At 33.0% G+C, this 26,827-nt stretch overlaps 1 protein-coding gene across 1 annotated transcript in view; it reads right to left on the bottom strand.

Moving 5' to 3' along the window:
* Positions 1 to 719: 719 nt before the first annotated feature.
* The window catches only part of LOC143057390 (E3 ubiquitin-protein ligase MIB1-like), a 41,768-nt gene continuing 15,660 nt past the window's right edge, over positions 720 to 26,827 (bottom strand). The window contains exons 4-17 of the mRNA XM_076230695.1: positions 25,480 to 25,677; positions 22,365 to 22,552; positions 20,993 to 21,097; positions 19,763 to 19,867; positions 19,231 to 19,408; positions 16,225 to 16,394; positions 11,620 to 11,768; positions 11,155 to 11,311; positions 10,369 to 10,523; positions 8,833 to 8,959; positions 7,549 to 7,651; positions 5,101 to 5,186; positions 2,087 to 2,212; positions 720 to 950 (exon numbers count right to left, since the gene is read on the bottom strand). Of these exons, the coding sequence (XP_076086810.1) occupies positions 720 to 950; positions 2,087 to 2,212; positions 5,101 to 5,186; positions 7,549 to 7,651; positions 8,833 to 8,959; positions 10,369 to 10,523; positions 11,155 to 11,311; positions 11,620 to 11,768; positions 16,225 to 16,394; positions 19,231 to 19,408; positions 19,763 to 19,867; positions 20,993 to 21,097; positions 22,365 to 22,552; positions 25,480 to 25,677 (2,078 nt within the window). The remainder of the gene's footprint in view (positions 951 to 2,086; positions 2,213 to 5,100; positions 5,187 to 7,548; positions 7,652 to 8,832; positions 8,960 to 10,368; positions 10,524 to 11,154; positions 11,312 to 11,619; positions 11,769 to 16,224; positions 16,395 to 19,230; positions 19,409 to 19,762; positions 19,868 to 20,992; positions 21,098 to 22,364; positions 22,553 to 25,479; positions 25,678 to 26,827) is intronic.

Genomic DNA, 26,827 nt, shown 5'->3' on the forward strand with positions numbered 1-26,827 from the left:
ATTCTTGTATTTTTGTGCGTTCTATTTGTGCTATTCTTTTGTTGTTGACATTTTTGTATTGTGTTTAAGTGATTAAGATTATAACACAATGTTGAATGCTGTTATCCTATTTTTGACATTTTTATCTATTATATCTGTTTGTTTATTTCACACACTGTTGTCAATATATTGAAATTGTATGTGACTGTCATACAAGTGAGAGGTTAAGCTACTTATAAAAACCAGGGTTAATCCACCATTCTCTACTCATGTACTAAGTCAGGAATATGACAGTTCTTTTTCGTTTGCTTGATGTGTTTGAGCTTTTGATATTGCCATTTGATAAGGGACTTTCTGTTTTGAATTTTCGTTGGATAACGGTATTTGTTTTTTTACTTTTTGCAACTTCTTCACATAGCATTCTTAGTTTAATAGCTTCCTTGTTAGCAGCAACCCTCTATTAAGAAAATAATGATAAAAAATGCAAGCTCTAGAAAATGGTATCAAATGTGGGATATATATACTCCATATACAGCCGATGCTAGAATGTTCATAGATAGAATGGAAAGTTCACAATCGAGAAGCTGCTGATTTTTTTTTTGTGCACATAGATGAACAAATCTCAGAAAGAAAAATTCAAATAAATTACATAACTCATGACAATCGGTACTTTTGTTAGCCTGAATGCCAAATGGTGTCTAGTAAAAAAACATACATATATTGTAAATGCACCTAGATACTCAAATGAAAGACAAACACTTACGATTATCAAGTCTTGCTTGTACTGGCGACGTACACTGTGGACATATATTAAATCTCAAACTGCACTCCTCACATACAAGTTTGTGCCCGCATGGTACGAACTTTGCATTAGCAACATCCGTTGTACAATTTGCACACGGTTTGACTAACAATGTCTCCAGAAAGTCTACAAATGGATCCCCCGTGGCTACCCGTGTTGTCGCTTGATTCTGTTGTTTCGGTTGCCTTAAAAGTGATAACAATGAAATAAAAGCTTTGGTTAGTTTAGATAAGTTGAAATATTACAACACACGACCCATACAATTTGACTTTGAATCTGAAAGTTCATATTTTTGTCAATAATGTGTGTTTCCAATACTTGGTAATTTTATGATTTAATCTGATCAATATTCTTATTATTTTGTTTGGTCGGGTGACTGTTATGGAGATGTTTACCCTACGAGTACACCAGGTTGTTGGTTTTGTTATTTTAACCCCTACGAGTACATCAGGATGTTGGTTTATTGATGTTTACTCGACAGGTACATCGGGTTGTTAGTTTATTGATGTTTACACCAGGATAACAGCAGTTTGTTGGTTAATTGGTGTTTACTCCCCGGGTTCACCGTTTTTTTAATTGATGTTTACTCCAAGGGCACATAGATTAGTTGATTTATTGATATTTACTCCACGAGAACATTCGGTTTTCGGTATATTGATGTTTCTCATCGGGTATATCGGTTTGTTGGTTTATTGATGTTTACTCCACGAGTACATCGGTTTGTTGGTTTATTGATTTTTACTCCACGGCTACACCAGGTGGTTATCTAAAACTGAAAATATCCGTTAGTCTCAACACAAAGCAAATATTTTATAAAAAATATATCTTTTCGTCATCAAATTTAGATAAAACGTCTATGAATCTAAACTGTATATTTGTTAACGACAATACTTGAAATAAATTTAAATTTTATTACATGAGGGATATTAGATGTGGACTGAAATGACTAGATGATATAAAATGAAATGATGAAGAACTATTATAGATCTCTTCAAACTTGTACAACAAAAAAGTCTCGGGCTGATATGTGGGTCTCGAGATGATATTCGAGCCGATATGGAAAAGGACATGTATCAATCTGTATTTATAATAATTGTTGTTATATTTAGAAATAATTATGAAACTAAGACTCAGCTGAGCGTTACTGATAATGTAGATCGAGAAGAGATCTTTGGATGCACGAGTATTATAGTGTTTTTTTTTCATTTTCCATTAAGGTTGAAAATATCTGAGTTATAGTTATAAGAATTACTTTTGTCGTATGTAGTTTTCAACTGCATTCTTTACACTCTGACTTCTACAAACTTGTAGAGGTGTTTTACCGTTGTTGTTGGTTGTTTGAATATTTGCTTCATTTTCCATCAACAAACAGGCTGTTTTGAAACGATCATTGTCTTTATTAGGCTGAGTCATCAACATTAAACCAAGAAGCTGTATTTATATATAAAATAGTGTTATTTCCTTTCTAAGTAATTATACATCCAGTTTTATACATCATGAACATATAGTCAATTTGAAAAAAAGGAAATGGATACTTTTCAATAAGCATTCTCACTTCAAAACAGCAATATACTCCTATTGTTCAATTGATACGCCTTTTTTGTTAAAATTTTTTATGTTAGTTAACAAAAAAAAACTATACATATATAATATACTTTTTTACTCTTTTGGTCTTTTGGAAAATGTTGTTTGTGCTGTATTTAAACCCTTCTACAACTAAATTTGTTTTTCATGCACAAGTATAAAATTGCAGTTTTTATCCAACGCTATCATAGGTTTGAACGTTGTTTCCAATTTAGACTTGTTTATATTTATTTCGTTTGGGCTTGTATTATATTTTCCATCCGGTTTATAAAATTCGTTCATCCCATTTCGACTCTTTAAAATTCAAAAGTCTATCCTAAATTGAGGTAAATGATATGGTCTTCCGAATACTGTTTCGATCCTTAACATCACCGAAGAGACATTAATTGTTAATCAAAATGATATCATAAGCAATCCAGATATGGTGTAAAAAAATATAAGATCCATATATTACATCGTGTGATCAATTTATTTGGCAATCGCCAATGGCAGTTAGCAGGGTTTAAGGTAAAGTTTTCATGATACCTGGATTTTTTTCCTAGTGATATTATACCAATATGATACATCATTTTGTTCAGGGAGGAGTACCCAATCATTTGATGAAAAGAAATCGAACATCGCCCGTCCCGTTTTTTTAAGGTGAAAAGCTCAAAATAACGATTTTTAACGTTTTTTTGGGAAATTTGTATGAAATAATTATGTATGCAAGAGACTATAAGAAAATAAAACTGAATAAAACATATATGAATAATTGTGGTACGTTCATTAATAACAAATTTTAATTCGAAAGTTCATAAAAAAATAAATGCCTAAAAACAAGATTTTTTAATCTTTGGGTTTTAAAAAAGCCGTTGCTTTGGCAACAAAAAGCCAAAATTTCCCTTTTCCGTGTCCACCGTTTTTGTAAAAAAACTGTGAAATTAAGGATTTAACTATTTGCATCATAATGGGCTAATAAAATTGATATGTCCCCGAACTCGTTTTTACGAAAATGGGCGTTATATATTCATCTTGTCATATCTGTAAAAAAAAAAAAAAAAATATGTTTTTTGTGGATCTGCAAAGAAGATTTCCCATTGAAAGTCATATCTAATGGCATCTTTTTACAAAGAATAATTTTTTCGTGTAACATTTAGGGATAGATCATAATCAATGAGAGAAAACAGTGATTAACTTAACTTTTATGCCCACAACTATCAGTCGGGTAGGTGTTAAACTTTGGTCATACTTGTGTATTAATACATGTACAAGTCTCTGATTTTGAAGAAGTATTTTCTTTCAGTGCTTCAAACTGTTATACTTTGAATCTTAGGATAGCATTCTGATTGCCATGAAAAGTAATGAAAATTGCTTTATTGCCTCGTGTTTGGTGAATTGTTTGTCTGCAGACATCAGTTTTGACTAGTAAAGTCATTTAAAGCAGCCGTGTTTATTCCATTCATTTAAATCTGGACACCAACAAATATTATTCAAATATGATCAAATATTTATGACTAAGCAGAAAAACGCCCTGCAGGAGAAAGATAAATTACTGGTATGATTTGTCCTATTGTTTCCGTTAAAGCTTTAGAATTGTGCTAGTTCATATCGCACAATATTATTTTTATTTAAAGCATATATTTGAACTCTCTGTTGTAATTAGCCATACAACCTATGTCATGTTTAACAAATTTTTAAAATGGTGCAAGCGTCTTAACTGATGTTCGGTTTGACTTTTTAATTGTATAAATTTCAAGATTGTTATAGTTTAATCTAAGAAGACTAAAAGATGATTCATTTAACATCGGAATCTTATTGAGGAAGGATATCTGTTATCCGAAATATTTATATATAATTACATTTATAGTTACCTTTTTTGTATTTGGTGTTGTTGTGTACACTTTTTTAGGCGTTTATATATATATATATATATCACCATCATTGCTGGTGATCCGATGGATAAATCTATTGTAGAGTTGTCACTGACTCAGACGTATAAGTCTAAACATTTGCACAACGGTACTAATATAAGATGTTATAATACGAAGATGTTGTTATTAAATCGTTTTAACAATACTGATATTAGGTGTTTTGTTTATATTATGATGTTCAAGATTTTGAATTAAAATCAATAGACCAAAAATGTACCTGTATTACTGATTTATTTTTACACCTAATATCAGTATTGTTAAAACCATTGACACCGAAGAAGGCTACTTGTTCAGCCGAAATATTTGTCTACACGATTTAATAACAACATCTTCGTATTATAACATCTTATATTAGTACCGTTGTGCAAATCTTTAGACTTATATAATGTTTTTCCTTATCTGCATAGTACCGTCTATTGTAGACAATCCGGTACATAGTAGATTTGCTGGTTGGTCCTTTTAATAGACCTATACAAAATTTGCGAAATTTTTTTTTCTTCCCTAGCCCGGATTCGAACCCATGCTACTGAGATATCGTGACACCAAATCGCCTGCACTGTAACCAGCGCGCTAGACCACACGACCACATGGGCTTCTTAGTTTGAATCTAGCGTCGTACTAAAGAACATGATATATAAGGCATGAATATGTTATTTTTACAGATCAGCTAAATTATCTATATTAAAGGATCCTACAAATGAATGTAAGATACAGTCACACAAATAATTATATTTATAAGTACGTCTGAACCAGATCTGATCATATATATATATGATCATATATTCCTTTTGAAAATACATATACATTTGTGTATGTGTAACATACCCCCGCCACTGGTGGTCTATTTTGAATACCAAGAATAAGATGTAAAGGTGTATTACCATGATTGTCCTTTATATTTACATCAGCTCCTGTAAGATATTTGATATTTCCTTCTTTTAATTTAACTTTGTAAATTCATGGGAGACGCTCTTTTTCTGCGGTTTCTATGTTTCTGTGTGTGTTACATTTTAGTGTTGTGTCTTTGTTCTCCTCTTATATTTAATGCGTTTCCCTCGGTTTTAGTTTGTTACCCCGATTTTGTTTTTTGTCGATGAATTTATGAGTTTTGAACAGCGGTATACTACTGTTGCCTTTATTTATTCATGTTGTAATGTACTATTACATTATTTATTTGTGTATTTTTACATGTGATGAGTGTTCTTGCGTTTGTTTGTACTGTTTTTCTGTTACGTAGGTTTTTTCCCCCCAAAATTGTCATATAAGCGAGAGGCTTCGCTAGTTATAAAACCAGGTTGAACCCATCATTTTTTTTAAATGTCCAGTAAGTCAGAAATATGGCATTGGTTATCTATAGTTCGTTTTTATGTAAGTTGGCGTTTGCTTTTGTTGTAGCTCAGTGTTGCTGTGTGTTCCTTTGTTTTCCTCTTATAGTTGATGTGTTTCCCTCGGTTTTAGTTTGTTATCCGGATTTGATTTTGCTTAATTGAATTATCACTTGTCATTTTTGAACTGCGGCATATCACTGTTGAATTTATTTCCACTGTAAGCGTTAATTCATAATAGATAAATTTCTGACACATCAATTAGAATAATCTCGGAATGTCTATGCTAAAGTTCGTTAACTTTACAATTAATTGGTTCACTTTAGATCTTTTTTGCTCATATAAACAGATATGTAGGACTCTTAAGTAGTGCGATATAACTCTTAAGAGCGATTGTCACGCTAAAGTGCGATGGTCCCTCTAAAGTGCGATGATCTACGCTAAAGTGCGATGGTGTTAAAAGCTAACGTGCGATCGTTCTTTGTTTTTAAAGCGCGATTATATGAGACGATAAAGAGCAATGGTATTACACGCCAATGTCCGATGGTATAATACGAAAAAGTGCGATGGGGTAACCGGAATCGAGTTCCGATTAGTTTTTCCGTTTAATGTTTTCTTTACAAATCAAACCGTCGTTATTCTTATTTTAATTGTTTTACACTAAGCACTGTGCCTTATATACCTCGTTGAAGGTCGTACGGTTATTAGTTGCATACACCAATTGACAATACTCTTATTTTTATTTAAAGTACGTTAGTTATTCAAATAGTGTTATGGCTACATAATGCAGCAGCTAGTATATACTTTATGTAATTCAGTGGTAGTCGTTTGTTGCTGTATTTCATATTTGTTTTTCTTTCATTGTTTTGTATAGAAATCGGTCTGTTTTTTTCTCGTTTGAAAAATTTGTCATTGGTCATTTTGAGGCCATTTGGTCTTGATAGAATACTATGCGGTTTTAGCGAATGCTATACGTTAACCTATTGTTCACATGAATGACATTTGGTCCTGGATGGAGAGTTGTCTCATTGGCAATTATATTATGATACAAAACCTTTTGTCGTAATGTAACTGTCTAGTTGACGAATATTCAACTCTTTAACATAAATGACATTGGATTACACACATAGAGGAGTTTCTAAATGAAATGTTTTTTTGGCACTGTAGCAATTTTGATCAAATTTCATTTTACTGATCCAGTTAACCTTTTCGAGCGCCGACAAAAAATAATCCGGATTGACATCATTTGTTTGTTTCTTTTTTCCTGTCTATTAAACCATTCATTTCGACAAACATTCTCGTTTAACGGCATTTCCATTTCTGTTTGTACAAACGGCATGTGACGTTGCTAACGTCTATACATTCGCTACCAAACGCTCATTTGTTGTATAATGCACTTCTTCGTATTACAGCATTGTCCTTTAACATATTCCATTGAATGGCCCAAACCATCGCACTTTAGCGTAGACCATCGCACTTTAGCGTAGACCATCGCACTTTAACGTGACCATCGCGTTTTAAGGTGGTACCTAACACTACAGGGAGATAACTCTGTAAATTCAGCTAAACGTTATAATCACGTTGTATTGTTAAAGAAATATTGAGCTTCTCAATGATGAAAATGAGTGTTTGTCAAAATGCTATATATTCAACCAATTTTTTTCGAGAAAGTGATTGATTCAAGTTTTTTGAAATTTTTATATTTTTTTTAAAGGGTCATAGTAAATATTTTGTCAAAATATTATGAAAATTAAGCGAGCCAAATTAATTTTAGTCAAGGTGTTGGGTACCACCTTAATCGTCCCTTTCGCACTTTTAGAGTCCTACATATATATTTAATTTTTTTTATCAGACATATACACCTTTTTATCGATTACAATATAAAGTAATCAATTAGTTATTAAATTCCAATGATTTAAATAAAATCCATTAAAATTGACTGACTTACCGTTCTGTATCAACAACTTGACCATATCAAAGTAAGCTTCATGGCAAGCTAAATGCAAAGGTGTCAATCCTTGTTTGTCTTTTAAGTTTATATTTGCTTTTCCCTGAAAGTTTTCACATTGATTAAAGACATTTTTTAGGTTTTCAAGTATCTGTATTTCCCTGTGTTAGCGTTTTTGAATTAAATAAGAACGCACCTTAGTGTGCTTTCCCTTTTTTTAGCATTGGTCCGAAACCGCTAGTGAAGGGCTTCAGTAATACAGTCTTTAGTTTTCCATGTTGTGTATTGTGTACTGCCGTTTGTCTTCGGTCTTTTTCTTTATTCGCAATGGTGTTGTATGTTTATTTTCCACTTATGAGTGTGAATAAATTCGTCTTTCTCTTACCTTATATATGACATACCTTTTATAAATCATCCATTGATTAATTTAGAAATTGTTGATAAATTGTATACTTGTATTCCTTTTAGACATTTGTTTTGTTTTTATTTTAGATTTAAGATATTAACATTTGATAGCAGTAAATTATTTTTGCGGGAAAGCCAGTATGGACCAATGCAAAAAAAAAAAGGCGAAAAATACAAAGAAAATATCAATATTCACGACGAGAATATGTTAATGTGATATGAAGCATGCCTTTATTAAACAGTCACACTATGCCGGATTTTTAATTTGTTAGTTTATGCGGACACATTAATCTGACTTTAACCTTTGCTTTTACTACCACTTGTAAAATGCATGTTCGTCTTTAATATGTTAAACGTCTGAGACCTTAAAAAATGTGATGTCTAAAAGTCATGTTTCAAATAGTTTCCTGTACAAATTTAGTAAAGTTCAGACATTTCTGGACATTCAGCTTTTCAGACATTAACTGTGCTGTTGTTTAATAACATTAACTGTACCAATCTTGGGCTGTGTGGTGATACCCTCGTTGACTAACAGTCTATCAGCAGAAGAATCGACCCATTGGTAGTTATAATATTAACGGTACCAATTTTGCTGCGCGAAATGCGCATTTAGACCATAAACATCTCTTCAGTCATGTTCAGAACCAAATGATTTGAAAATCAAAAGCTTAATAAGAATATGGCGAGCTAATTAACCAGAAATATCGAAACGTTATATTTAATAAAGGTTTAATGCACAATCAGAATATAGTATGAATTGATCTTAAAAGATTTACAAGCTAATTGTCTGTCATAAATCTGAAAATTGACTGAGGGACTAGACATAACATAATGATAAACTGTTCAGTATTTTAAGAGCTGTACAAAAAGAAAACAAACCTTCAATATTAGAATGGATGCAACCTGGCGATGATCGTTGATGGCAGCAATATGCAGTGCTGATGACCCGTCTGACTTTGCCATCTTCATTAAACTCTGTGATTTGTTCAGAAGTTTTTCTACAGCACTGTCGATACAAGTTATAGTAAGTTATAGACAAATATATGTATAAAACTGAAATAAGTTATGACAAAATTTTTCGATGGAGAATAAAAAGTAAAATAACAAAAAAATCGATACGTTATGACTACTGTGAAACTACAACAAACGTAACAGCAATGGAATTACAACTCAGAAATGAATTAAGGGATAACAACATAAGAACAAACTAGAAAAAAATATCAAAAAGGGCTTTATCAATTGTTGAAAACGTATAATTTCAAGTGTTCATATTTATAAATAAAAACCATTTTTGCAGAAAATAATACGATTTATTCACATTTCGCATCCAGATGCTACAATCTCTTCATATAAAATACAAAACACCTGGCATACATTCCGGCAGTTCATACCATTTCACTCGTAAACAGTCCCATCCAAAACATCTCTTTCCTCTCATGTCACTATCACACAACGTCAAAATACTGTAAACAACGCCAACACTGTATTGCGTAATCACGGATATGTAGAAAATTCACAGTCACAACACGCATGAGATCGATATAGAAGTACAATAGACACAACGCACACATCTGAGAGTATTTACAGTTACTGAAAGATAGTACAAAGCCATTGACGAATTGTAAAACAATCAAGTACTAGTATTTACTTCTACTACTACCATTACTACTACTAATTGAATTAAAACTCATTTAGGTACAGTTGATTTATCATTCAAAAACAACGTTTGATGCGGGAGTAGGCGAATTACCAATATGAACTAATTAGTTTTTTATAAACATATCTAAAGTGCTATTTTTGTTTAATCTTTTTCATATGCAATGGTAAATCAACTTACAAATAATTTTCCACAAAAGCAGCAAACATCAAAACGAGCTTTACCCATTGTTGTAAACGTATATTTTCAAGTGTTCATATTTATAAATAAACACCATCTTTGCGTAAAATAACACGATGTATTTGCATCTCGCATCTAGATGCTACAATCTTTATATAAAATACAAAACATATGGCATACATTCCGACAGTTCACACCATTTCACTCGTAAACGCTACCATCTAAAACATCTCTTTCCTCTCATGTCACTATCACACAAGGTCAAAATACGGTAAACAACGTCAACACTGTATTGCGTAATCACGGATATGTAGAAAATTCACCGTCACAACACGCATGAGATCGATACAGAAGTACAATAGACACAAAGCACACATCTGTGAGTATTCAAAGTTACTGAAAGCTAGTACAACATGTACAAAGCCATTGACAAATTGTAAAACAATCAAGTAGTTTTAGTATTTACTTCTACTACTACTACTAGTTGAATTAAAACTCATTTAGGTGCAGTTGATTTATCATTCAAAAACAACGTTTGAGTAGGGAGTGGGCGAATTACCAATGGTAAATCAACTTACAATTCATTTTCCTTAAAAGCTGCAAACAGAAGTGGATGGAAACCTTTCTTGTTGACAAGAGTTATGTTAATATTCGGATGACTAAGTAGAATGTTGACTGCTCTATCGTGTCCTTTAGCAATGGCGTCGTGGAGAGCTGTATCACCCTCAATATCCTTAAATATAATACACTAGCAACATCATTACACGCAAATTCCTTATAAACTAATGAACGTTTAAAGATCGATATGTTCAAATTGCCGTAATCACAATCCCATCCTCTTTAACTTGACCTTTTAAATTGGACTTATCACCGGGTTTGTACTGAAAAGCCACACGACCTGATATCACTCCTAAGCTTGGTTGGATCGTTTAGCTAGTCTTCAGTTCTGTTCTCTGTGTTATGTTTTGTAGACTGTTGTTTTCGTTTCTTTGTCATGACAATGTCAATTAATTTTCGTGGTATAACTATAGCTATACTTTCGGTTTGTTCTGCCTCCCTTTTTTTGTAGCTATTCGTCATTATTCTCTTTCTATGGCCCTTTCATTTTTCTTCCTATTGTTCTTATTGAGTTTTACATGACACATAGAAAAACGTTAAACCAAAAATATTTTGTACTTTCAAATCTAATTCAAATAGTGATCATTTGTCCATGTTGCATGTACAAGGATCTTGGAATGCTACACACAACTTTCTGTTCTGATAAAAACTATGTCAATTTTTTTTCTTTCGTCAAACTTTTAAAGTAATGATACATTTCAACAAATTCAAGAACAAAAAATTACTGAATCAGATAGTTTACTGACCTGCACGTTCGGATCACATCCTTTCTCTAAAACAGCTTTTAAAAGCGCAAACATTCCACAATAACTGGCGTGATGAGCGAGACTTCTTCCGAATTTAGCAATTTCTTTAACAGTTGCTCCTTGGGAAACCAAAAACAATGCAAGCGTTTCTTGTTTACTGCAAGATGTAATTTTTGAATTTCAGTTTTCAGTATAAGAATGTCACAAACTGAATCATCGGATACTCAAATATTTCTCATATACAAGACTTACATTTTTTTGTATGCAAATGTTTTTTTTTTCGTGACCTGTATTGTGTAGCTTTTCCTAGTTAAACGAATATTACATAAGATTGTCGCGAAACATTGCCAGTGTTTCTTGGATTTTGTCCTTTGCAATAAGGCTGATTGAATTTACTCTGGAAGTGTCCATCGGACCGCTGACTTTGAAAAATCGGCTTGTTATTATTTTTTAAAAGGTACTCACCCTGCAGCAGCTGTAAGTAGTGCTGTACTATTTTCACTTGTCTTTGTATTGATGTTAGCACCACTGTCTAGTAATAATTTAGCAATATCCATATGTCCTTCATGACTTGCTATCATTAATGGCGTCAGATCTTTTGACTTACAATTAACCTTTGATTGGAAAATCACATATATTAAGGATAACATAAACAATTAGCTATTTAACTAATGTATTTATTCCGTCTAAAAGTATGTTTTTGTCTTCTCTTTTTTCATCGATGTAAATATACGGTTATACATATTTGCAGGTGCTTAAAAGATGGAAATATTTTTCTTTAATTTTTCAATGGAATGTATGAAATTGAACATTAATTCACGTTTTTCTGATGCTTAGCAGGTAATGCTTTGAAAGCGAGAGAAGCTAACTTCTTAACAAATCTCGTCTAGTTTGATTTTGGATTGAACGATTCCCTCAATTTTTCAGATGCACATATAAATGTATAAACGACATGTACATATGGACGGCATGACTGTCTTCTGGTGTTAATTGTTTAATATGTTCGGTGCTTTATGCATTATGTTCAGTAGTATAGCAGTTTTCATATTATGTTCAGTAGTTTTGACATTATGTTCAGTAGTTTTGACATTATGTTCAGTAGTTTTGACATTATGTTCTGTGCTTCGGTTATTATGTTCAGTAGTTTCATTATTATATGCAGTGGTATTTCCATTATGTTCGGTACTTCTGGCGTTATATTCAGTTCATGTTTCATTATGTTCAGTACTTTCGACATTATGTTCAGTACTTTCGACTTGATGTTCAGTAGATTCAATATTATTTGCAGTACATTATGTATTACCCTCAGTGTTCCCGGTTTCTTTATATTCGGTGGATTATTCATTATGTTCAGTAAAAGCATCGGTATAATACTCGGTTCAATGAACTATATGTTCAGTGGTTGTATCATTATGTTGATGTAGTAAAAGTCGGGAAATCAATAACGGAATTTGTTGAGAAAATAAAACAAACGCGGATGTTTTTGACTGACTTTTCGATCCTTTATTGACCTTTTATACGTAGAAGAAACAATAGAAGAAATGGAATCAGTATTAAATTGGTTTGGTTTACGGTCCCACGTTGGCAATTTTCACAAAGCAAGGGCGGATTTAGGGGGGGGGGCAGGGTCCCCGCCCCCTTTTCTGAGAAATGTTTTGTTGATTATATAGGGAATCACTGAAACATGACCGGAGCGGCCACCCTCTTAGGTAGTCAGTGGGACCCACTTATGAAATTTTCTGGATCCGCCACTGCAAAGAAATAAACAGTTGCGTGCGTTGTCGTTAAAATATAAAAAAAGATGTGGTGTGATTGCCAATGAGACAACTATCCATAAAAGAACAAAATGACACAGGCATTAACAACTATAGGTCACCGTACAGCCTTCAACAATGAGCAGAGCCCATACCGCCATTACCGTAGAGAGACGACAATAAGACTAAAGAGCAAAATACAAAATGTAAAAACCTATTCTATAGCTTTTATTTTCTTAGCAGGCAACCCTTTTCGTTGGTTGGTTGTAGCATATTAATCTCATGCTTTTACTTTTAAAGAGACCACAAAAAATTTCCTTGTATATTCTGTTACAGTATTACGCATCCTATCCCGCTAATAAGCGTTTGAGTTTCAGATATTTATTTGAAATAACCCAAAGATATATGAAATTGTTGATGAGGTTTACAGAACTATAGAGAGCAATGCCCTTCCCCCACCATAAAAGAGAATTAAAAAAAAAAATAGGAAAAAAATAAAGAATACAGAATAAAGGATTGCTAAAAATGAAGAAAAAAAGCAAAAAGTAAAAAAAAAAAAAAAGAAAAAGAAAAAAAAGTGTTTTACAGAATTAAACATTAACCAAATAACTAATCTCTGCGTTTTCTGCATACCAAATTTTCCTTTCGCGAATTTGGCTATACTTTTTGGACCTTTTGGATTATAGCTCTTCATCTTTCATATAAGCTTTGGATTTCAAATATTTTGGTCACGAGCATCACTGAAGAGACATGTTTTGTCGAAATGCGCATCTGGTGCAAGAAAATTGGTACCGTTAATTTTATTATTATTAATATAAGTTTATCATTTGGGATGAAATGTTGAACTGGTCTTAATCAGAACTGGTTCACTGATGTTAGCCATGCAAATTATGTTCATTCGTAAGTATCTGTATTTTCCTCCAAAATCACGATCTTTGAGAGTTGACAACTCTTGACGTACCAGTTTGTCCACAATTGCAGAAAAAGTTATCCTTACATACTTCTCCTGCATTGTGTCAGAAATTATAACAGCTATGATTAAACAGTTCGTGATAGAGTTCAGACCAAAATAACCATTGACAACAAAAATCTCAGCAATAGCAGAAAAAAACAGAAAACAACTAGTCAAAAATTTCATACAAGCAAAGAGCTGTTCTAGATTAGTTTAGTTTGAACATATTTACTTATATTGGGTTAGGAAACAAGTTTTGCAATTTATATAAATCCCTTTTCACTTTTCTGGTTCGAGTGTTGCCTTGTAGCGGCATTATTCTGCTCTTTTTTTAAATCTACAAGGGTGTTTACTTATATTGGGTTAGGAAACAAGTTTTGCAATTTATATAAATCCCTTTTCACTTTGCGGGTTCGAGTGTTGCCTTGTAGCGGCATTATTCTGCTTTTTTTTTTAAATCTACAAGGGTGTATTTTACGTGCACGAGATATGACTCTCCTTTAACAGGGGTCAGCCATTTATCATCCCCTTCCGACGGACTATCATCGTTATGTCAAGACCATACTCGCAATTGGTGTCAAGGGAGAGCCGACAAGTCAGTCCCTGAAATTTCATCCCGAAACGGGAATCGAACCAGGAACCTTTGTGTTAGTATTTTCGATTTATCACTTACACTTAGAGCCTAATATTTGGAACCAAGGATGCAAACAAACAGAAACAGTTGAAGAGCTATCTGACCAAAAACGACATTAAAAAATAACCAAATCAGTCGAAGGTCAACTTTGTCTGATGGAGCTGAAACCTTAGTATCTTTATAAGTTCAAAATTTATGGACGCCTGAAGGGAATTGTAGAATCAAAAAGTCTCTTTCGCCGGCATGATTCATCCGTCTTCAGTTTCATATTTGTAAGATCCATAATCCATTACAATTTAAAACAACAATTTATTGTTAAGGTCTGGAAGACGAATGCTCGAGGACGGATGACATTGTTTTTGATTTTTTTTGTTGTTGGTACAATGTGGTAAAACAACTTTTTTACTACTTATAAATGTTAGATATATATTCTCCAAAACAAATGATTAATAGGCATTTTTTTATATTTTGTTGGACAGTTGGGCTATCATTGATAAAAGCTGATTCTTGTGATCAATTTTGATTCTATCAGATCCGAGATTACATGGGACACATAATTTAAAGAATAAGCACATTTTTCACTGAATAGATAAGAATGGCCAAAGAATTACAGAACAAAGAAATAAAGACCCCTTTCCGTAACCAACAGTTGAAACCCTCAGTTATCATTGTGACGGATAGTTTTGCTTAATATATTTAACTGTATTTGTCTTCAAAAAGAATATTTGCACAAGGTGCTGTTGATATATGTACAATCAATCAACAAAAAGGTTGCCTGCCAAGAATATAAAAGCTATAGAAAATGTTTTTATATTTTGTATTTTGCTGTTTGTCTTTTTGTCGTCTCTCAACCGTAATGGTGTATCAACGACAACGCACGCTATTGCTTATTTCTTGTTTGAAAATTCTTCTCTCAGTCATAAAGATGCCTGAAATATTTGCCACTGTACGTTCATAAAACAACAATCAATCAATCTTGACATCTTAAAAATTGCGGAGTTATGATTTCCTTGTGAAAATTGCAAGCGTAGGAGTTTAAACCAAATTGATTTAATACTTCTTCCATTTTCATTCCATCCCGTAAAAAATGTTGAAGAAAACGTCAGTTAAAAATATCCGCGTTCGGTTTTTTTCTTCAACAAATTCCATTATTGATTTCCAGATTTTTACTGCATTATCATAATGATACAACCACTGAACATATAGTTCATTGAACCGAGTATTATACCGATGCTTTTACTGAACATGATGAATAATCCACCGAATATAAAGAAACCGGGACCACTGAAGGTAATACATAATATACTGCAAATAATATTGAATCTACTAAACATAATGTCGAAAGTACTGAATATAATGAACAATGCACTGAATATAACGCCAGAAATACCGAACATAATTGAAATACCACTGCATATAATAATGAAACTACTGAACATAATAACCAAATCACCGAACAGCATGTCACAACTACTGAACATAATGTAAAAACTACTGAACATAATATGGAAACTACTAAACATAATATATATACTATTGAACATAATGTATAAAGCATCGAACATTTTACACAATCAACATCAGAAGACAGACATGGCGTTCCATATATGTAATCCATTGTTGCGTGTTATGTATAGTAATGCCTGATATCCAATTCAGTTGCCACAAATAATTATATTCTTTGTGGCAACCTCCCGGACTTTTATGTATATACTCATTTAAGTGTTTACCAATTCTTTTTTCATTTTCAAAAGTTGTTGTACTGATGCAATATCGCCTTTAGCACAAGCCTGTAGCATTTGCTCTGGGCCAATTGTTTGGAGCCTTTGTTGATGACCTAAAACTACCAAGTTTGCTACCAACCGAGCGAGGCTATCTGCAAGGTCATCTTGGACATTCTCTAAATAAAAACAAAAGCATCTGTGTGAAGTGTTGACTACAGTTTCGTTACTAAAAAGGGCTTTATTAAGGAATGTCGGGAATTCAGGGCAACTCTAGCCATAATAGACCACGATATTTCTACTGAAGATATTTGATGTTTTTTTTTATTATATTTGGGGGGGAGGGGGGTTGACGGAGTTATTGATGGACCAAATGGTAGGTTGGAACTAGCATTGATTTAATAACACAAAAAGCTTTCACAAACTGCAATTGACCGATGAAAGTTTCGCTGTTCGTTTTTAAACCTTTCGATTTTGACACTTATATACATATATGCAAAATATTCCTTTGCTAACACTAGAAATAAAGAGACTACTAAGAAAAAGAGACAGACTACTAAGAAAGTCAACACAAACAGAGAATACATCAGATATTAATAAAAAGCCCAGATCTTTAAAACACCAATTGCAACAAAAGCTAAGAACATCATATTGGAACTATATAGACAATATTATAATTAAAGACAGAAAACTGAAAAAAAGTTAACCCAGCAAGAAATTTAAAAAAAACCCAGAAAAGTGAAAACATAGGTGTATCACCACTGAAGGTAAATGGTGTATCAAAACAAACCCTCAAGATCAGGCTAAAGCACAAAACAATCAGTTTCACTGAACATTTAACACACCTTAACCTTTAAAATTATCACACATTTGTGAATTAAAATCATTAAAATCAACAACAAACAAATCTGAAATGAAGCAAATCAATATCACCCCAGAAGGAACATCAAAATTACTAAAACAAAATTAAACCCATCTAAAGCAATTGGTCAAGACAAAATATCACCTCCTTTTCAAAAGAAGTACATCATGAAATTTTACCTACAATATCTGACTTGTTTAATTCGTCAGTAAATACAGACACAGTACCAAACTACTGGAGAGAGGCCATGGTTACACCAGTATTCCAAAAAAAGGAGCAAAATCTAAACCTGAAAATTATAAGCCCATCTCCCTCACCTGAATTCCTAGTAAATCATTAGAACATATAATTGTGTCACCTATAATGAAACAAATTGATAATCATGACTTACTATAACCACTGCAGCATGGGTTCAGATCAAAAGTTAGTTGTGAAACACAACTAATAACATCCACACAACAAATACTCGATTATATTGCAAACGGTAAACAAACTGACGTAGTTGTAATGGATTTTTCAAAAGCGTTCGATAAAATTAACCACCAAAGACTTATCATAAATTGAAACGCATGGGAATAAACAATAAAACATCAGACTGGATAGAGGCATGGTTATCTTACAGATTTAAAAAGTGGTAGTTGACAGTCACACATCAAACAGCTGTCCTGTACTGTTTAGCGTTCCTAAAGGCTCTGTTCGTGGCCCATGTCTTTCAACCTCAAAAGTAATGTTCGCTTCTTTGCAGATGACACCATTTTGTATTTAACAATATCATCACTTACTGACTGTCATATCCTTCAATCAGACTTACATCAATTGGAACAATGTGAGCAAAAATGGCTCTTTTAAAACAGACAAGTGTGAAATCATCTACATAACAAGAAAGCATAAACCAATCATCTTTAAATACACACTACATGATCATATATTAAAATCAACAAAGCAAAATATCTCGGCGTTACCATCACAAACGATCTGACATGGAATTCACATATAAATAACATCACAAATAAAGCAAATGCATCATTGAGATTTATTAAAAGAAATGTAAAAACCAACAGCATAAAACAAAATAACTTGCCTACAAAACATATGTCAGACCAAAAATAGAATATTGTAGTGTTGTCTGGGACCCCTGGCAGAAACAACAAATACATGAAATTGAAATGATCCAGAGAAGAGCTGCCAGGTATACACTAAATCAATACAGCTACCAAAGCAGTGTTACATCCATGCTTGAACATCTAAGCTGGCCCACATTACAACAAAGAAGAAATCTCGCATCAGTCACCATGCTATACAAAATTCAACACCAATTAGTATCAATCTCAAACGTACAAAATTTAGTACCATCAAAAGAACATAAATTTGTACAGCCATTTTCTCCCACAAATTACCATTTATATTCATTTTTTCCTAGAACAATAAGGTTGTGTAATTCATTACCATACCAAGTAGCCTGTAGCCCAGACTTAGAAGCATTTAAGTCTGGTGCAAAACAACATGTATATTGCTAGATCAAAATCATGTTTTTATCTATATACAAAATTTAAGAAAGAAAAAAAGTAAAGAAGTATTATGTAGATGTAGATATATAGTTTTTTGATAATTTTTACACGTTTTTCTGATACACTTATACTCATAGCGGGTGGTGATTTGATAACGAGATAATGTAACACTAAAACAAATCTCGTCTAGTTTGATTTTGGATTAAACGATTCCCCCATATTTTGTTTATTATCTTGCTTTGTGTATTCTTATAACTTAATGGTACACATTTTTATATATACTACCTTACTCACTTGTATACTAGTATATATTGAGCGTTATGCTTATTATTGCAGACCATAAAATGATTTGTAATTAATCGTTTCTCTATCTTTTGTCCTTTGAATATGCGTCTCATTGACAATCATAATACAGATCCTTATTTGTATATCAAGCTTATATTATTCATGAAAGCATACTTAGTATTATTTTTGCTGTAGATATGTGAGGTTTTTATCAGAAAACACGATTTCTACATAGCAATTTTCAAGAAACACTGAATGACGGATCTGCTTTTTAGTAATCAGAATTATATATTAATCAATATTATCTAGTAAAGACTGGTTGCGTCTTATCACTTCTTTGTAATATAATTGTTATCATACCACCACCACTTCTTGAGGTTGAGAAGGATATATCCTGCTTGTCTTCAAGTATATCGACGATCTTTCCCGGAGCAGGTATCATAGAAGCAGGACTATAGATCCAGACTTGCTGATCAAACTGTACAACAACGTCACCATCACGATCTATCTTCTCAACTTTTCCTATCTTTCCACATGTCTAATTATAAATATAGTAAACAATATGACACCACTTTACGTGTAATTAGAACAAATAAAATACAAATGAATACCTTTAATGGTACGAAGGAGATTGATAGTATGCAGAAATAATAAAACTCTATTTGAAAAAACTATCCAGCAGATTGGTTACACATGTTTTCTTATTTAGGATTTTCTATATATACACGGCTTTGGATTCTACGAACTTGATTTTTACTCGTTTATCTTAGGTTTAAAGTTCGAATATAATTGTGATTTAAAGTGAAAAATAATACACGAAACAAAATATAGCTATCAAAATTCTTTTTATTGGTAGAAGATTAATCATTTTGCGAAGAAATAATGGCCTTACCTTAATCATTGCATCTTCCCAACCACCATGACCTTTCTGTAACAATTCTACAGTATTTGGGTCACTAAGGATCTGTACCGTGTCTCCAAGATTTATGTCATAAACCTACAAAAATTTACATATATTGACATATGATTAACAATCTTATCGTTTTTTTTTCTAGTTCGTTACCTGTAAAACATGAAAACACGTAATGTTCATTGTATATTTTTACTTTTGAGTTTAATAATAGTTGTACATACTGATAACAACCATAGTCGCATTAGATCGGTCAATTAATAGGTGATAACTGATACACTGTATAACTTGCATAAGTAATTATTTTATGATAGCTAGATATAGAGTTGCCATGTTCTGCCAATACGCAAATTATCTTGGTAGAATTGATATGTATTCTAATCTAGTAAACTTATTAGTGGGCCTTGGTAGTATAACAATAAGTCACCATCACACTCTGAGGTTTAAATGATTCTTGGTAGAACTGCTATGAAGTGCTGTCCTATGGGTTGAAATCTTACACACTTTCCTAGTACCCTACAGTGAAATTGCCATGGGTTGATATCTTACCCACTTTTTTAGTGCCCTACAGTAGAATTTTCATGAGTTGATATCTTACTCACTTTTCGAAGTGCCGATGTAGTAGAATTTTCATGGTTTGCTATCATACTCACTTGTCTTAGTGCCCACAAGTAGAATTTTAATGGGTTGCTTTTGATATATATTGATTAAGATTATTACACAATGTTGACCGTTGTACCCTTATTTTTGACATTTTTACCAATTATGTCTCTTTTTTTTTGTTCACAAATCGTTGTCAATATAATACAATTTATGCGACTGTCATACAAGTGAGAGGTTTTAATCCACCATTTGCTACGTAAGAAAATGCCTGTACCAAGTCAAGAATATGGCAGTTGTTATCCATTCGTTTGATGTTTTCCAGCTTTTGATTTTGCCATTTGCTTAGAAACTTTCTGTTTAGAATTCTCCTCGGCGTTTGATAGTTTTGTTATTTTACTTTTTATCCACTTTTCTTAGTGCCGATTAGGAGAATGTTCATGGGTTGCTATCTTACTCCCTTTTCGAAGTGCACATTTTTAGAATTTCAATGGGTTGCTATCTTACCCACTTCTGTTAGTACACATGTAGTAGAGTTTTCACGGGTTGCTACCTTACTCACTTGTCTTAGTGCCCATTAGTAAAATTACCATGGGTTACTATCTTACTCACTTTTCTAAGTACTCCTTGGTAAAACTGCCATGTGTTGCTTTCATATTCAACTTCAATGATTTCGTCTGATTCTATGTTCTTCACTTTTCCTATCCGTCCGATACACTACAAATAAATTGATACTATATTTATGCAACACTCAACGTGATGGCGTCCGTACAATTTACGATGGAATGGTTTCAACTTCACCACGTTGATTTTGCTTCCATAAGTTCCTTGTGAGCAGCAACCCTCTACCAAGGAAATCATTATAGGAAATGCAACCACTTGAAAAACGTGGAAATGCAAACACTTGAAAAAAAGTTTCATCTGATCAAGGCTACATTTGTAAAAAAGGATATTTTTTTTTAAACTGAACAATTGTCTCTTATGGTCTTGGTACCGTTAGAGTACTCCTAATTTTTAATGTGGCAAAATGACTATATTTTTATACTGTGTTACTAGATTGTTTTATCGTTTCATTCCATTTTCCGCTGATATTATTGTATGGTACTATCATCGACGAGTTGGGTTGAAGTAGATTGTCTTGAAATAATGTACATGTATCAAGATGTGGCTTTGTGTCAATTTATTGTTATGAGATTACAATATCTTCATATGGGGTTATCTTTATTCTCTCAAAGTGTTGACTTCTATTAATGTCCCGCATAATAGAAATTATACAAACATATTTTGTTCGTTGTGAAAGGTCGAATAATGACCTATAGTTGCTTAATCTACGTTACTAAGTATTTGGTTCCAGGTTGATAGCTGTCGCATAGACAATCGAACTACACCTTTTATTTATTAAAACGATCGACCGATTGAAGTTTTATATGCACATACTGATTTCTTCTGACCCCCATTAAAAAAAAAACAACAACATTAAAACAAACATGTACAGGCGCCTGTAATTCAGTGGTTGTCGGTTCGTTGCTTTATAGCATATTTGTTTTTTTTCATTTGTTGTATTGTACATGAATCAGGCCGTTTCTTATTTCGTTTGGACTATTTCACAATGGTCAGACCTTTTAAAGTTTGCTGTGTGGTATAGGTTTTGCTTATTGTTGAATGCAGTATGGTGACCAATATTTGCTCAATTCGACGTCCTTTGGTCCCCGGTGGAGAGTTTTATTGACAATCATACCACATCTTCTTCTTTATATGGATATTTAAAAAATTATATGTTTGTATGTGTAATACAAAGTTTGTTCGGTGAATGCCACCGGGTTAAATTCCGTACAGAGAGCCTTTCATTTAATTGTCAATTAATCCTTATTCTCTAAGAGTACATCGAATAAATTTGAAGCAGTGTTGGTTGTTATGTATCGTTTGTAATTTAATTGAATTGCACTTTGTGTTTCTTGTTTATAAAGAAGATGATGTTACCTACCTCAGCCATACGCATGCTCCATCCACCACGTCCACGCTGCACCTGCTTTAAGTCATCAGCAGGTATGAAAACACACACCCGATCTCCTACGTGTAACAACGTGTCTACAGAGGATGTTTCTGATTCTTCAGTGCTACTCTCATTCCCGTCAAGGGTACTTGTCTGTCTTGTAATTCTGGCGGAGGAATCTGTGATGTAAGTTTACTAAGTTTGTACTATTTTATTGTGAAGTTCGAAAAAAAAATGTAGTATTGACTCTGAACTAAATTTCTGCTACAAAATTGTAACAAACAGTTTTTTCTAGGAGTTTGAACTATTTAATTGTTGAACTTTGTTGAAAGTTAGGTGATTACAATATTTAGAGAAAATGCTTTTTATATTGTGATTTGCCTTCAAAGCATTAAATGTTACTACTCTAAAGAATATCAGGCAAAATCATATCTTTCTTTTAGAATAATAAAATGTAAAGATTGCAGATGTAAAGGAAAAAGAGGACGTAAAAGGAACAGTTGTCTAAAAAGTTTACCGAATTAATCATTTCTTTAATTTTTGATTAGCATAGATTATCAGTTTCTTTACGCATTGGTATCGTAATGATCAGATATTATGACGTCGCTGATAATGCTTGCTTAAGTCGCAGGGCCGTGATATGAGATTTACGGAGCAACTGATCAGTGTGATACGAGGACGTAGGGAAGAACGATAATGGTTATTATAATTATATAAAATTATCGTTGATATCAGGAATAAAATTGTACGCCAGACGCGTGTTTCGTCTACACATGATTCACCGTATTGCTCGAATCAAAAAAGTAATTAAGAACGAAGAAAAAACATTCAGAACCCAAAATTTAAAATGTTTTGCAAAATACAGAAAATGTTATTTAATATGTCGTGTTTAGTTATTTGTGTTGTTTGGCTACTGTGTCTATTTTTCTTAATATTGGATTTATATTAACATAATAAACATGTTCGAAACCAATATTTTTTTTAAAAAGTAGATGTGAGTCATATGGCAATGGTGTTTCAGAGGTCGTCATAATCTTGACATGTAAACAGTGCAAACTATATAATTGCCATTGCAAGCATTAGCAGATGTGACCCTGGTTCACCAACTGCAACTTAACTGCAACTGTAATGGTTATGGTCATTTTGAATATTGTATATAATTTAAACCAATTCTTCAGAGAACAATTGAAGGTCTTTCCACCTCTATAATAAGAATGAAATTTAGAAAACGTAGTTAGAAAATGTCACTCCGTGTTGATGTAGTGTGGTAAATCAAACTGATATAAAAAAAATAAGATTAATAAGTTTATGCAGTAGACTTAATTGTTTTATAATGAACTAGAAAGAATTTTTAGCAACGGTCAAAATCTAGAACGTCAAATTGCCCTTTGACCTTGACCTCAATGTTGAGGTCATAGGTCAGTGATCTCAAATCAAAAGACCCCTGGTCACTCACTTGTATGGTTGTGGAGAAATATTGATTTCAAATACATAAGGGGAGAAAACTCCTATAAGGGTTAACCAAAACTCTTCGACTTAAATAAGTTGAAGTTGCGCTTTATTGTAAACAGTTATTTGGCAAACACATTATATCATTTACTGTAACAGTTTCTTTTGAATAACGATAACAAGCATATCAAAAGGCTGTAGACCTCTCCGACTTATAACGTATGAATTGATCCAACATATCGCCTATCTTAAATTTTTAAAGGGAAATAACTCCCATAAGATGTCTTCCGATCACTCCAGTCAAAAATTAACCAAATCATTCTTAAGAGTAGACGAACAATTTGGCGAAAACAATTTGTTAAAATCTTTTACGGTTTTAGAGATATAGCGATAACAAGAAAAAGGGGATGCAGGGGGATAACTCCTACAAGAATAAGTGTTCGGTCACCCAGGGTGAGTATTGAAACCCCCATTACTGTCATTGGCTAAAAATTCATTCGATATGTTGTCAGACAAAAAAGCATCTCAGACGGCAGAAGAAAAAAAATAATAATCAGAAGAAAAACAAAAGGTCTTTCCACGAAAAGTGGAAAGACCTAATTATGTATGACATGTATTTCTAGCAATTTTGAGTCAGTTTGAAGCATTTTGCTGATTCCATGCTTACGGCGGTCATTTTCAAAATTAAAAAGTCGAATATTAACTTTATACATGTTAGTTACCATTTCTGTAAAGTTTAAACTAGTTTGGAGCATTTAGAACTTTTAAAAGGTTTCATGTTTCAATTGTAACGGTGACCATTTCCAAACTTCGAAAAACATATACCAAAGTGGGACATGACAGGCAACATACACTAAAGTTTCACTGGGTTTTACCTACGATGGAATGTAAGAAAATTCTACTTAAAGAATTTTCCTTTTGGTAAAATGGTAAACTTCTCCCCTGTTTCCTCGGCATTGGCCTCAATTTTGGAATTTATAAAAACTGTCTTTACATCTTCGCATAATGTCCTGTACCAAGTCAGGAATATCGCAGTTGTTATCATATCGTCAGTGTCTATGTATGTTGTCGTTTGCTTTTGTTGCATTTCAGTGTTTCTGTTGTTCCGTTGTTTTCCCCTTTGCGGTTGATGTGTTCCTCGGTTTTGGTTTGTGCCCCGGATTTGTTTTCTTTCAATCGATTTGTGACGTTTGAACAGCGGTATTTCTACTGTTGTCTTTGTTTATCAAACATATTAAGAATTTTGAGGGAAAAACACGTTTTTGCAATTCCATGGGAGCAGTACCCATTTTGAAATGTCAAAGTCATATGGCTCATCTTCATATTACAGTAAACATTTCGTTAGAGTTCAATTAGGTTTGGAGCATTTAAAAGTGTTTGGACATTTCTTGTCTTTCCGTTGGTCTTTCCGTGGTTACAGTGACCATTTCTAAATTTCTTAAGACAGATGCCAGATTCGGGTTGACATCTTTACTGAAAATGAAACGCAGCAAAAAGTTATGAGTTATCTTTTTCAAAAACTTCAGATAATATCAGAGGATAAAAATATTTAAACAAAAAAAAGATGAATAGAAAATTGTGTCTACAATATTAATAAAAATTAAAAACAACTTGGTTTGGAAAATAGGAAAATCATTATTTTTTATGGAGAACTTACCAGGGATATCCAAATGATCCCTGTAATATTCTGTTCCCACTGCTGGTACCATAAACTTAAGATCCATTTTTCCACCAGCTCCCAATTTATAAACATTGCCTTCTCCATTTTCCCATGTGACCTTGACGGCATTCCTTGCACCAGTGTCGCCACCATATGTTCTTATTTCAGTTACTTTGCCTTCCGAACCTTGACCGCCTAGGGTAAAAATGTACATGTTATAATAGAACAAAAATATGGGGTATCCATCCATGACAGAAAAACCAGTACATACACAGCAAAATAAAAAAAAACAGTTAAGGAACAGCGCTATGCGTTCTTCATCTCAAAGTCACAGTCATGCCGTCAACACGGAGTAAATATTTTCACACTATTGCAAGTTTAAGACAGCCCCTAGCACCGGTTTGAGCAGATTGTTAGTTAGTATTTGAGTGGAATTTTGTGTTGTCTTTTGCCTTTGGAATCCTTTTATTTTGTATGTACAATGTACCTGTCCAATGACAGGTAAGTCATCATTAGCGTCTTAGCGGTTTTTTAAACAAGTGGGGAACTATGGGGGAATGGTAGTATTTGTACATAACGTTTTTACATAAGGGCTATTTAGATTTTGACATGTTGACCCTGTACTACACAGGAAAAAGTGCCACGCATGTTTGGCACAAAGGACAACATGTGAGTAGAAAGTATATTTTGTGCGTTCAACGCATGCGTATTACAGGCGTGTAGTTTACTTTACAATAAGAATAGTCTTTATGCAAAGTATTCTATATTTACTGACTAACTACACATTGTGAATATTTTGATATGCTGTTATGTATGGTTATTTCCTTTACTTTGTGTTCTAGTCATACAAACATGTTCTCCAATAGAATTATGAGAGGTACAATATGTAACGAGTTTGATTGCTTCTATATTTTGAAACAATATCTCCTGTCAGTTCTATTCATCATATTCCTGATGTTAGAAATATATAACCTTCGGACGTTTTGGATTTTATGTCATTTTACTGATGCCTCATGTGCTGTACATTTTTTGCCCATACTTCTTTTAAATCATAGATATTTTGTGAGAGTTAACTTTTTTTCAGAAAAAGCATTAGAGCAACCAAGCGTTGTATTATAGGCAAATGCAAATTCTTTAAAGCTCATTTAGGCGAATTACTTAAATATCGTTTACAAGAACGACTGCAATCAATGTCCACACAAACCAAATAACAACACCTTACGAATATTGTATGCAGATTTAAGTGAAAACAGTATCTTTCCATATAATCAACGCACAAAAATACTTTGTATATGTTTAGGGCGGAGAGGTTATTCTGTCGTCTACTTTGTACAGTGGTCAGCGT

This window comes from Mytilus galloprovincialis, chromosome 13 (genome assembly GCF_965363235.1).
Source record: "Mytilus galloprovincialis chromosome 13, xbMytGall1.hap1.1, whole genome shotgun sequence".
Classification (NCBI taxonomy): domain Eukaryota; kingdom Metazoa; phylum Mollusca; class Bivalvia; order Mytilida; family Mytilidae; genus Mytilus; species Mytilus galloprovincialis.